General features: G+C 35.8%; 1 protein-coding gene across 1 annotated transcript in view; it reads right to left on the reverse strand.

Annotated features, from left to right (window-relative positions):
* The window catches only part of LOC307151791 (receptor-type tyrosine-protein phosphatase eta), a 112,006-nt gene extending 99,754 nt beyond the window's left edge, over positions 1 to 12,252 (reverse strand). The window contains exon 1 of the mRNA XM_079859958.1: positions 11,980 to 12,252. Coding sequence (XP_079716084.1) covers positions 11,980 to 12,045 — 66 coding nt within the window. The 5' untranslated portion in view covers positions 12,046 to 12,252. The remainder of the gene's footprint in view (positions 1 to 11,979) is intronic.
* Positions 12,253 to 14,182: the final 1,930 nt, after the last annotated feature.

The raw sequence follows: 14,182 nt of genomic DNA on the forward strand, positions 1-14,182 counted from the left end.
CTGAAATGCATGTTTAAGCTGTTTTAATTGGAAGCGACTTGCACTGACATATCTTAAAATATGTAAGTGCCATTGTTTTGTTTCAAGATCCACACCATGATTTTTTCTAAGGCATTTTTATAATAGCTACCTTAATGCCCTATTTGAACTAAGGCCTAATCCTGGCTTAGTGAAACCAGGCCATTATTATTTATATTAAGTTAAATACAAGATGCCTTTGTGTGATATTTTGTGTAGTACTAAATCTCTGTGCCAAAACCATATTTAATTTACTATTATTTTATTAAGTTTCTATAGTTTTTGTTATAGGCCTATTTACCTTTGATGCCTAAAATGAGATGAAATACACTGTTTCACCACTAAATGGGGACATTACCTTTTTAGCGCAATTTTCCACCGGACAAATTGCGATTGTTAACTCATGATTTCTGTTCTGTGCGTCTGTGCGCACCAATCTTGCACTTCTATCTACTCCTCAACCAGACCACCTAGAGACTTCGGGTTTTCGGCATTATGTTAAGGAAGGTCTAATCTCGGGAACGCACAAAAAAAATCCAGGAAAAGATTTACTATCTCTTAGTGTTGTGATCCCATGAGGTGAGAAAATTTAGCTAAAACACTCACTGAGTTTTTATTACTTGTTTGTCTTTGACTCTTTAAACTGGTCAACAAGAATATGCGTAGTTATCACAGAACAGTTATTTCTGGGTTAGTTTAGTTATTAGTGAATTTGATATTGTGAATGCTTTCATCTTTTACAGTTTCTGACATCAGGAATAGGGAGATGCGGTGAAGTAATAGCCTACAACGTGACAAAATGACTTTCAGGGGAAGTATACAATGTGTACCTAAAATCATTTCATGAAAAACATAGATGGAAACTAACTTCTTCCCTCTCTGCTTTTGAAACAATGACACACTTTTCTCGAAATACCCCAGGTGAAACATTAAATGAGTAATGACATCACCAACTTCCTTGTCACAAACAAAGAGCCTGTTAAAATACTGATAGGGGAAACCATCCAAAAACTCAATCTACTTGCTAAATCTATTAAATATTTACTATACTGTTAAATATAAAACCATCTTAATCTATTGCCATCAAGTAACTTTAAAATCATGATCCACACAATAGAACAACATTTATTTGAAGTTTCATATTCAATTTAAATTAATTTATCAGTTTATTTGTATAATGCTTCCTACAATACATACAGTTTCAAATCAGCTTTACAGAAAATCCAGGTTTCTACATTACAATTTGACTGTGTCAAAATAATAACCATATGCCAAAAATGTACAGTTTTAAGAATACAAATCATGCAGTTAGCATGTAAAGTATATTTACAACAGTTCTTTCTGGTTCTTGAATCTGATTGGCTAAGAGCCTTTTCCAGTCATGCGATATTCCCACAGTATCAGCTTTCTAACCATTTCACCGCTTGTTTCACTCCGCTTGCGGCGACTGTCATGGCCGACAAACAAATATTCGAACATCATATTTTTTTTACAAATACTACTGTTGTTGTGTCACGGAATGTAGTTTTAAGAGTTTTTTAGGCAAGAATGTAGTTATTTAAACCTCAAATATGTGACTCGTTTATATAAACATAGTGCCTATTTTACAACTTCTTTAGAAGTTTTCGGAGATTGAGCTCCAGGCCATCAGCGGCAGTTCAGGGTTCCCGCAGAGAACAGCTTCATCTCGGCCAATCCTTCGGGGATTTGCTGCTGGCTCTTATGTAGATAGTGGTTAAACATGAGATATACACTCACCTAAAGGATTATTAGGAACACCATACTAATACTGTGTTTGACCCCCTTTCGCCTTCAGAACTGCCTTAATTCTACGTGGCATTGATTCAACAAGGTGCTGAAAGCATTCTTTAGAAATGTTGGCCCATATTGATAGGATAGCATCTTGCAGTTGATGGAGATTTGTGGGATGCACATCCAGGGCACGAAGCTCCCGTTCCACCACATCCCAAAGATGCTCTATTGGGTTGAGATCTGGTGACTGTGGGGGCCATTTTAGTACAGTGAACTCATTGTCATGTTCAAGAAACCAATTTGAAATGATTCGAGCTTTGTGACATGGTGCATTATCCTGCTGGAAGTAGCCATCAGAGGATGGGTACATGGTGGTCATAAAGGGATGGACATGGTCAGAAACAATGCTCAGGTAGGCCGTGGCATTTAAATGATGCCCAATTGGCACTAAGGGGCCTAAAGTGTGCCAAGAAAACATCCCCCACACCATTACACCACCACCACCAGCCTGCACAGTGGTAACAAGGCATGATGGATCCATGTTCTCATTCTGTTTACGCCAAATTCTGACTCTACCATCTGAATGTCTCAACAGAAATCGAGACTCATCAGACCAGGCAACATTTTTCCAGTCTTCAACTGTCCAATTTTGGTGAGCTCGTGCAAATTGTATCCTCTTTTTCGTAGAAGGGTTAGTAGAAGGGTTTTTTCGTAGAAGGGTTTTTTCGAGATGAATGGTACCCGGTGGGGTCTTCTGCTGTTGTAGCCCATCCGCCTCAAGGTTGTGCGTGTTGTGGCTTCACAAATGCTTTGCTGCATACCTCGGTTGTAACGAGTGGTTATTTCAGTCAAAGTTGCTCTTCTATCAGCTTGAATCAGTCGGCCCATTCTCCTCTGACCTCTAGCATCAACAAGGCATTTTCGCCCACAGGACTGCCGCATACTGGATGTTTTTCCCTTTTCACACCATTCTTTGTAAACCCTAGAAATGGTTGTGCGTGAAAATCCCAGTAACTGAGCAGATTGTGAAATACTCAGAAAGGCCCGTCTGGCACCAACAACCATGCCACGGTCAAAATTGCTTAAATCACCTTTCATTCCCATTCTGACATTCAGTTTGGAGTTCAGGAGATTGTCTTGACCAGGACCACACCCCTAAATGCATTGAAGCAACTGCCATGTGATTGGTTGATTAGATAATTGCATTAATGAGAAATTGAACAGGTGTTCCTATAGGTCCTTTAGGTGAGTGTAGTTCATTTGGGGTGTATCAAATGGGCAATCGTTGGTCTTATTAATCTATTGCATGTTCCAGAGCAAATCGATTTTGGTTAAGGAGAAAATTAAGTTTCATAACTATATATTTAGGTTATATTTAACTTAAGTCCTGTATGGCCAACTAGAGCGCTGCTTTTGTACTTTTGACTGAATTGTTTGCTTGTGTTTACTTCCTATTGACTTTTATAATGGCTATTGTTGTTCATTTAAATATTATAAAATGGTTAGTTCCAGTCCTTGACTCTGATTGGTCGATGGCTGTGTTTTATGATGCTACACCCAATGGTTCTATGTATGACTACACAATACCCCTAGCAACAGCTCTTAACAACATAAACATATGTTTGTTCTCATTGATATTGTTCATTGAAGCTAGAGTAGAGTAGTTACAGTAGACATAGTATTTTCCTTCAGGTCAGTCCTATATTCATAATAAAAAATCTGTTTGAATGTCCTATACGATATCTCGTCCTACAGTCAAGGGGTTTTCCCGTGCCCTAGTAATTTGTCAGTTGCGTCTTGCTTTTCCGTGATCACAAGTTTGAGTCCTTTCAATATAAAAGTCTTCTCTACTGACCGACTCACTCATAAAGACAGTCTTTGCCGGTATCAAAAGGTGAAATAATGAATGTAACTTCTGTTGCTGTTTACGGTCAGGGACTATTTTTTTCCAGTGGAAGGAAGGAGTTTAGTGATTTTCCTTCATGAAAGTTGCATAGATATATATTTTTATAAAACGTTTAGTTCCAGTCCTTGATTCTGATTGGTGTATCACTACACAACACCCTTAGCAACCACTCTTAGCAACTTAAACATTGTTCTCATTGATATTATTCATTGAAGCTTACTGTATTATATAGAATAGTAGGGTATTGTGAGAAAGAGAGATTGAATGACCAAGTATATTACCTGCATTTAAATATTGGTCAGTCCTATTTCCATAATAAAATAATCAGTTTGAATGTACACTGCAATATCTTGTCTTTTTAACAGTTAATGGGTTTCTCCATGCCCTGCCACTGACAGCACTAGGCAAAGCATTTGTCAGTTGCGTCTTACTCCGTGTTCACAAAAAGTTTAAGTCCTTTCAATCTAAAAAAAATTGCTACTGAATGACTCACTCATAAAGACAGTCTTTGCCGGTATCTAATGGCGTAATAATGTATTTTCTGCTGCTGTTCATGGTCAGGGACTACTTTGTCAAGCGGAAGGAAGGCTTTTAGTGATTTTATTTTACTTCATGAAAGTTGCATTGATACATACTTTTTTGGCTTTAATATTTATATTGTGTGGTAACCGTTTTATAAAAGCAGTAAGGTACTCAAGGCTAGTGCTGTTTCGTGAATAAGTCCTGGCTGAAGGGGTTGCAGGCGCGACACGAACAACACCCTTCATACGTGACTTATTCACGATACAGCACAGCCTCTCGTACCTTACTGCATATTACATATATAATATGCCATATTTGGTATTGAGAAAAGGTCCATAAATGATTGCAATTTCAGTGACAATTACATGATTACCATTAGATGGCGGCAAAGACTGTCTTTATGAGTGACTGGTCGAAAACAAGGAAGTTGTGTTGGCGCTGTCATTCTTTTAAAAAAGATTTTTTATAATGGATAAAATAATATGGACATTGACCTGAAGAGTGAATGCTATATCAGATGCAGGTAATACAATCGTTTAGTCGATCTCTCTCTCATAATACTACACATAATACAATAAGCTTCAATGAAGCGACTCAACGTTCCTTCGTTACTAGTTCTTAAGTGATGTTTTAGAATTAGTAACGGAGGCTTGGGCTCAACTGTTAAACTGTCAATTTGAGATTTTAATCTGTGGCGGAAGAAGTTCTGCTCAAAAGAGGTTTTTTAAAGACACTCCATTGTTGTTTCTTATTTATTACACACTTGTGCCGTTGAACTGTTGTATAAATGCAATATCACTCTCGTAGCTAGGCAATATGGCTGTATATCAGCGCGCTGTGATTACATACCATTTTGCACTGCTACTCGTGTGATATTGCTCATATATATTTTGTGACGGAACAGCTGTCTCCCCCTTTCTTATCAGTGCCATATATATATATATATATATATATATATATCAGCCTTTTATCAATCTTGGTGCTCCTGTAGCAAAAAAAAAAAGCATATGCTAAATGCACCAAATGTTATTAATACAAAATTTGCAGAGCATATCTGGGATAAAATGTAAGTGGTATAGTGGTGTATTGTTTAAATGTTTTATTTATATAGTGCTTATAATCCCCCATGTTTGCATATTATACCGAATAGGTATAACAATGTTCATGTCTGCAATAAAAATAATTAAATAAATTTTGCTAGTTTCGATTTCCTGGGAACATCCTCGTAAAAACACTGGGATTAAGCACATAAACTGTTACACATTCACAAACACTAAATTTGTTTTTCCATATGTGATTTGCATAGGTTTCCTTATCAGAGCCATGGAAAATTGTTTGGTTACTTTTCAAGAAAATATTTGATTATGCTAACTAATTACTTAATTATTTTATTGTTTATTTATTGCTTTCAAGTGTCCTCTTTCCTACTCATCTTTCAATGAGTTTGTTTTAAAAATGTGTCTTCAATGATCATAATTACTGAAATCAGTGATTACCCGATTAAAATCACTGTTAAATTTTGTTTTGTTTTCCAAATCGAATTAACGTTGATATCGCAACACTGTTTCAACAAATGCTTAACTTTTTAAATTTGAATTTAAAACATTTGTGAATATGCACTGTATCTGTAATTGCAAGTGAAGCTTTTAAATGGGACAAAACCGAAAACTTTCACACAGTTTAGTTTCACTAGTTAATAGACACAGTTGAATTTCTTTGAAATACACTTCATAACCTGTATGTAAATTATAGAGACCAAAACTTCCTATTATTTGTATATTATTTGTACTCTAGTCTAGTTCCTTATGAGATTGGCCTTATACTTCACTACAATATATACTGTATATTTCCCTATGTATATCACATAGACTATACTTGCTCTGTTATAAGTCCTGTGCCGTTCATTTAAACTCCACTAAAAAAATTATGAAAACAAATGAAAATTTTAAAAGTGATATGTAGCTCTGTACCTATTCAAAAAGTATGGATACTGTACAATCTGGTTTATAAGAGGTTTACAGTATACTGGAAAATTATATGCTATGGTAAATATTGATCTGAAAGACACACAATTACAGTATCAAGCACACAAACCAGGGTTTGTAAAGTTTTCATAAACTAATCATGCAAAATAGTACATGTCTTTCTTATCATACCAAATACACAGTAGACCGAATAACTCTGCACCATATTAAAATTATTTCGTGAGAAGCAAAGGGAAGCTGACACCATTAGAGATGCAAATTTTTTAAGAGAAAGCGGCTTACATGAAGGCAAAAAAAAAAAAAAAAAACACCATGCCATGACACAAACACAGAATGAATGAGCATCATCATGCTGTTTCATACCCATATGACTTTATTTCCTCTATTGGACACATGAGGAGAAGCATATACTAGTTGCTGTTTTCCATGCAGTTAGTAAGTCCCCATTGCGGCATAACTAGGAATATTCCAGGTACAAGTTAAGCAGTATCATTTGTGGCGTAATGTCGATTACCACGAAAATATATTTCGACTCGTTCCACCCTTACAAAATGAGGTTACAGTGAGGCAGTTAGAATTGATGTGATTTGGGCCAAGGAAAAAAATTAGATTAAACATGTGAAGCATATAATTTTATAAAAACACATAGATTTTTTGTTAAAATCTGAGTATTATAACTTTTACACAATGTATTTTTTCATATATTTATTATATATTTTATATTATACTATTTCATTATTATATTTTATATTATTTTTATTTAATAATTATATGTTTTTATTAAGTATATAATTATATTATCTATACTATGTTATATTAAACATATTGTTTACGTCTTGTGGCTATACTATTGAAATAGTAAGTTTTTAATAATTGGCCCCATTCATTTCCAATGTGCCTCACTGTAGATTTATCTTTCTTTTTAAAAAAAAAAAAAAAGAAAAGAAAGGGAGGAACAAATGGAAATAAAATGTTGTGGTAATCAACAGTATGCCACAGGGGCTGTTGATTGAGCTTGATTTGTACTGAATATTCATTTGAGCTTTAAAAAGATGTAAAAATATGCTAAACATAGTCAGACTATTTCTTTATGTGAGGAATAAATAAACATTTAAGTCATTATTCACTTAAAGCCATTTAAGTCATTATTCATAATCTTTTTAGTGAATGGAAAAAAAAAAAATAATGGGAAAGAATCAGGAATTCATTTTTGTCACTTAAAATGACAATTTAGTCACAGTAAATGCCTATTCAAGATACGTAATACTGTCATTCTTCAAGTGGGGGCTAAAACCTCAGGCCCACTCAAAAAGCTGCTTTTGGAGTGACTGAAGTTTCTTCTGGATTTTGGTGTGCTTGGTCATTATATTCCTGACCTTCTAGGATACTGTTATTGTGCTAAACTCTATGGCCAGAATGGCAGGCCTGAAATTAGTACTACTTCCGGTGGGCTGGGAGAACGGGGTGGCCAAATCGATTGAGTGGTGAGAATAACAGGAAAAGAATGATGTAAACTTCTTGAGGTTGGGCTTTCCACCCCGTGACCTCCAGACAGTCTGGACTGAGTCTACAAACACAAGGCTACTTTCGCTGTTCTTTTCTAGATGTTATTGTTGAATCTCAGGAGATAAGGTGGTCCTAAACCCTTTCAAAACATGTTCATTAACCACCTAAATTATTAGCTAATATTGGCTAAGACCCTGAATTATGTTGCAAAAGTCACAACAAACATGTCAAGGCCTATCATTTTAATTTATGAAATGACTGAGTTGACATAGTGATTCAAAATGCCCACATCATCACCTGTCATGATCTGATCCTCTATAAACAACAAGCAACAAGCACATTTGCATTTGTGCAAGTAATTCCATCTACCTGCTTTCCATTCAGAGCTGGCAAAGTCATTTATCAACATATCTTGGCCTAAGATATAAGAATGCCTACAAGGGTTCCTTTGTGAAAAAGAAGTACGCATTTTAAAATAAATAAAAATGAACTGAACTGAACGAACTGAATGTATTGTTTTCGAACACCTGATTGTATGTTATTTACAATTAAATGAAAATGTATTGTAGCTTAAATTTATATTAAATGCATTTAAAATGTCACCCACTTGAGTAGGACTTAAGTACATCTTTATATGAAATTTCATAATTTATTATATTGTCTTTGAAATGTGGTTAAATCATACTGCTGAATGTACTAACAAGCATTTATGGTAACTACGGATTAGGGCTGTCACTTTTGTTAAAAAATCCTGTTCGATTTTTGAGACATAAGTGTTCATTGAATCGATTGTAAAATCGAAAATTGAAAAATAAAACGCCAAATATGGGCAAATCCACGGACAACTAACAGGCATTAAGACGAACGAAAAGAGGGCGCGCCGCGCCTGACGCGCTCAAGTCAGCAATATTTCTGATGATTTATTGGCGTGAAGTTTCGCGCACAATGACTAGTGCAACATTCTCGAAAAGCAATAAGCAGAGTGGACTGCCATAGCAGCATATATGAAAAACATTACCTCAGTCTTCAACCTGTCTGTGTTTACGATTAGAAATGTCAAACAAATTTCGCCTACGTAGGCGTTTGTAGACCGTAGCCCGAATCTGTATCTGAATGCATGAAACTGTCTGAATACCGGGAAAATTCACAGTTTTGTAGTAAAAAGAGACACATTATGCAGAAGGATCATTTGCTGTTATGCGTGTTTGTCAGAGCTTGCAGTTGCAAATGACGCGCGTTCGCTGCGGGCATAACATGACGAGCTGGACGCGCTCCGAGAAAAGACCGTTAAAATCGATTCCCTATTTTCGTTTTCGAAACTTGCGTTGGTTGGTCCGATCGATTGTGCAATCGATTTTCGAACGTAAAGTGACAGCCCTACTATGGATGAAACCCTGGTTCCCTGAGAAAGGGAACAAGACGCTGTGTCAGACTGACCCTATGGAAACGCTCCTGCATGAGCCGGTGTCTGAGCCATGTGTGCCAATGTGCCAAATTAATTTGGCCTATGAAGTAGTCAGGTGACAATTCTAATTGTCTAAAGGAAGATACCCAGGCATGCATGGGTTACATCAGTAACCCCCAAGACACTCCCTTTCAAGGAAACTCAACGGTGCATCAAATTGACGCTATGGGAATATCAATGCCAACGCCACCATACTGCAAAAATGCCTGGTTACAATGTGAATAAGCACAATTCTGGAGCAAACCAGGAAGGACAGGACAATCACTGGGAGGTGGGGGCATGGTTGCAATAGCATTCACCAACAAAAGAGTTGGGCAGGTTGATAACTAAGCATAGTACCAACACTTCTAGCGCTACCGCTAATCCTGCTCTCACCTTCAGCCTTGTTACAATGCCGAAGGGGGCAGCAGAGGAAGTGAGACTACAATCACGCCTGCCAACAATTTCAATAGAAGAGGGCAGGCTGCTACCTTCCTCAGATTAAGCATGGATTGCAACACCTCTAACTCTACCACTATTCCAGCTCTCAACTTCAGCCTTATCACAATCTGAAGGGAATAGCAGCGGAAGTCCAAAAGTTCCTTTAGTCAAGGAACTGTCCACCAACAGCTTCAACTGAAGAGGACAGGTATTCTTGCATCTGCCATATTTGCCTCACACCGTCTTGCAGACTCTAAAAGCAACCCAACTGCAGGGAACAATACAAAATGGAAACCACAGATGACAGCTTAGCTTTCTCAATTGCCTGCTCAACCCTTAGTCCTCCAACAGGTTGTTGAGACCATCCTCCACTCCAGAGCTCCGTCCACGAGGAAACTCTATGCCTTGAAGTGCCCCAGTTAACTGCCCAGTGGGTGCAGTCTTGGACAGATTTCATACGTGTTTCACGACGCATTAACACAGAAGCATTCCCACAGTGTTTTGACACAGCGTCCTGTCCCCTCTAAGGCTAAGGTTACATACATTACAGAGAAATTTCCCTTTCAGATGCATTATGGGAGGAGAGTATTTAAATGAATCACGCAAGGTGATTTACTAAGGTTTGCGCTCGTCAATTTACTGGTATTTGCGCCATTATTTACCAAAACATGTCTTAAACTGCTCCTGGTAGATTGTGTTGGTCATTATGGAAATGATCTGACTGTGTTCTTTAATTTGTGCGTCGTCAGTAGATCATGCACAGAACTTTCCACTCCCATCTGAACTTTTTGGGAATTCACGCTCTCGCGCTAATTTGCCCTGTTTAGTAATTCTGGCCCCTTAAGTATATTACCTTTAAATGTAATATCAAATAACACATTTACTGTTAAAATTATAGGCTAATCAGGTATATATGCTTTATTATGTTAGTCAACATCAAAGTAAGTGTACTTTTTTAATCCATAAACAAAAGATTATTAAGACATAATGATTCACAATGTTCTTTAGAAAACAAGCGAAACATTTCATTTGACATTATTACAAACTAAGTGCAGCTTTTAAAAGTGTACCTAAGTAACATGAAATGAAAGTCTACTCTCTTTAAGTACATCTAAGTGGCCTTTTATTTCTTTAATGTTATATTACCTGCAAGTACATTTTTTAATATACTTTTATGATTTGAAGGACACCACAAGTGCACATTCAATACAAATAAGTGCACTTCCTTTTCACAAAGCAATAGTTCGTTGAATATTTCTGTCATTTCTACATTTTTATTGTCATTGTGATTTTAGTTGGATATCTTTAATAAATTGGTTGATTTGTTACTGAACTGGACTGATTCGGTTTTTCTGAACTCAACGCAAATATCAGTCTGTTCATCAAACAAAGCTTATCGTATTACTTCAGAAAGAGGAAAATAGTGCACACGTCATATGAAACACAGTTATAATACTTCTATGGTGCTTTTGTGTCCTTTTTGAAACTTGAAAGCTTCAGTCTCCATTCCCCCATTCACTGTAATTGCATATAAAAGAGTGAAGTGAACAGAACAATATTAAAACATTTATTTTCCTTGCCAGAAAGAAATGGTTTGAAATGACATATGGATGACAGAATCTGTATATACAGTATATATACACACACACACACACACACACATATATATATATATATATATATATATATATATATATATATATATCATAAAACACGACATGTTACAATTCTGACATCCTAGAGTAAGTAGAAACTTCCCAGGAAGATTGTCAGAAACACACAATACACACATCTCACTGCAAATCAGCCAATAAAGATAATGTCTATAGACAACTTAAGTGTGTAACTGGGTCTTCTTAGCTAATCTAGAATCCTGAGGATTTAAATTAGATTTGAAAAGATGGTTCGCCTACTTGATCAGCAAATGTATTTGTCAGCATCTTAATTTCATAACTGTGAACCCAGAATGTACAGTATTTGGACACTTAAAGCTCAGTTAAAAACTTGGGTTTTAGTGGATGTGTAAAGTCAGTTCACTTCAATTAAAATAAATGGCACTTTATGACATGTAATGATACTAATTACATTTTTAGTGTCTTAAGTCTTTTTTTTATCATTCGATGTAGACTAGCATGTAATTAATAACCGTTAAATGAAACACAGAGTAATATGACCTAGCCTACTATTTCAAGAATTTTTCAATGAACACAAATTATTAAATGACAACAACCCATGTACTTTATCCAACAAAACTTAAGTTCGATCTTTCTTTGCAGGCAAGACTTTAGGAACACAAAATCAGTTAACAGTAACAAGTGTGCTTACATGAACTAAACTTGTGTTTAATCTTAACAATCAAGCATCAAAACAATAGAAACTTATGCAAAATAAAGAAGGTGTCTCACCTGGAAAATGACAAGGAACAGAAGCGCTATGGCTTTACATAAAGTTTTGACAGAAAGACATCCCATCTTAATTCACGAATCCTGATATTCCTGATCGGCGATCCTCATATCATCTTCAAATAAGTTTCCCCGCGACTTTTCTCAACGATGAACCTCTTTAAACTGTCAGGCTGGTCCTTGTCAAAACCGCACAGAGCACTGATGTGAGAGAGGTGTTGAGCTCTTGCTGTCACCAGAGTTAAATGTTACTGTTACGGTGGATTACTGGCATCGCTTCACTACATCACAAAAAAAAATAATGACTGCTATTCCGCCCCCTTAGTCCAAACAGGAAGTTAAAATGTTCACTATTTTGAACAGGCCACTGTAAAACGCAAACTTCTTGAAAGTAATTTTTTAAAAATTATTATTATTATTACTTTTGGATATATCCAATGAGGCCTATTTAAAAAAAAAAAAAAAAAAACTGAATATAACTTGTGTTTAACGTTTCTCTTAATTTCTTTCATTTTCCACTGTTAGTTGCACTATATAGCCTATATATATATATATATATATATATATATATATATATATATATATATATATATATATATATATATATATATATATATATATATAAAGGCCTATATATAATATTATATAACATTGATATATATATATATATATATTAATAGTCAGAGACACGGAGGTGGTAAATTGTTTACATATACTCTATTATAATGTAATAGAGTTACATTTACATATGCCCATGCATATGTTTTGCCCAACAATACACATTCATTTCATTGTAACTGACTATTGTAATGTTTCTCTTCCTGTAGATTCAGAGCCCATTCTAAACATGTTTACTTAAGTTTGGGACGAAAATAGTACTAATTATACTTGCGCAATGCCCATGAGAGGAATGACCATGTTTGAACAAATATTTAGAAGTTCTGAAGCTTTTCTTGGAGATTCAGTGTTTACTATAATGACTGATATCTCTTTCAGATTCATCTTTGTAAAGGGCCATGGAGAGGTGCCCACGGGCCCTGTCACTGTCCCATGTCTCCTGGGTCTGGGTGGTTCCTCTCAGGGAGGTCATTATCCAGCTTCACTCTTGTTTCTGAGTGGGCACCTTGTAATCAAAGAAACCCAAGGCACCAACATACAGATCATATCATTATATACCCAACTCTCTTCGAATGCGTAATGCCAAATGTTACAATATTGTTATTTCCACTGTCCTGTTAGTTACGTCAAAATGTCAATCAGCACTAGAAAGTTACTTTTGAGTTACAATATTGTGTTACTCCTTAAAAAAGTAACTATTACTTTTTATGGAAAGTAATGTGTTACGTCACTTTTGGGTTCTTACCTGGGATGGGCTTGTTTGTTTGTTCTATTTTTGAAAAAATGTAAATGCCCTTTCACACCAAAAGTGTATATGCAAAAGGTAATGCAAATTCCTGTCTGTACAGTAAAGAGTGCAGCTCATCTAAACGCTTCAGCTGTGCCACCATCCTTGATTTGCAGTAGAAAAGTAAGCAGGAGAAGAACATTCAACACTTTTACATTAGCAACAAAAACAAAAATGAAACACAAATGAAATGTTTATCTAAAATAATTTGTGCTCATTAGTATGGTTGAACTGGATCATCGAAAGTCAGCAGTAAAGACATTAGTTAATAAAGTGAGATAATAAGGTACATTTGTATTATTTAACATATTTAATTATTGCAGGTTTGCTTTTTATATAGGGCTTATATAGGTACTACATTTGGTTTGAAACTTACTTTTATTACTGTTAAAAAAGTACAGTACATAAATGCATATAGTATGAATGAAATTCTAATGTTTGCCGTGTTGTCCCTGTCATGTGATCTACGTTGTCCAAGCAAGCGATAGTCATCATTTCACCGTCTAGGTTATAGACCCGATATAATCTGGCTATGAGTAACCTACTTCTAGCCAAAATAAACTTGAATTTGGTTACATGTAGTTTTTGCCAAAAATAACTTGCGAGATGTATAAAATTCCATCATGTAAGCAAAGTCAAAAGGGATTACATGGTGTTTGGTTTCATTTCTTTGACATGTTCAATGCGTAGCCTGTGCATCTATTCTTGGCCATGGTTAGACTTCCATCAAATTTCCACTGACAGCCCAAATTTTGCATTGTTTTTGCCTAGACTGTGTTTGAGGGCTGTGTTTGGATTAGA

The sequence above is a fragment of the Squalius cephalus genome, assembly GCF_949319135.1.
Source record: "Squalius cephalus genome assembly, chromosome: 23".
Taxonomy (NCBI): Eukaryota; Metazoa; Chordata; class Actinopteri; order Cypriniformes; family Leuciscidae; genus Squalius; species Squalius cephalus.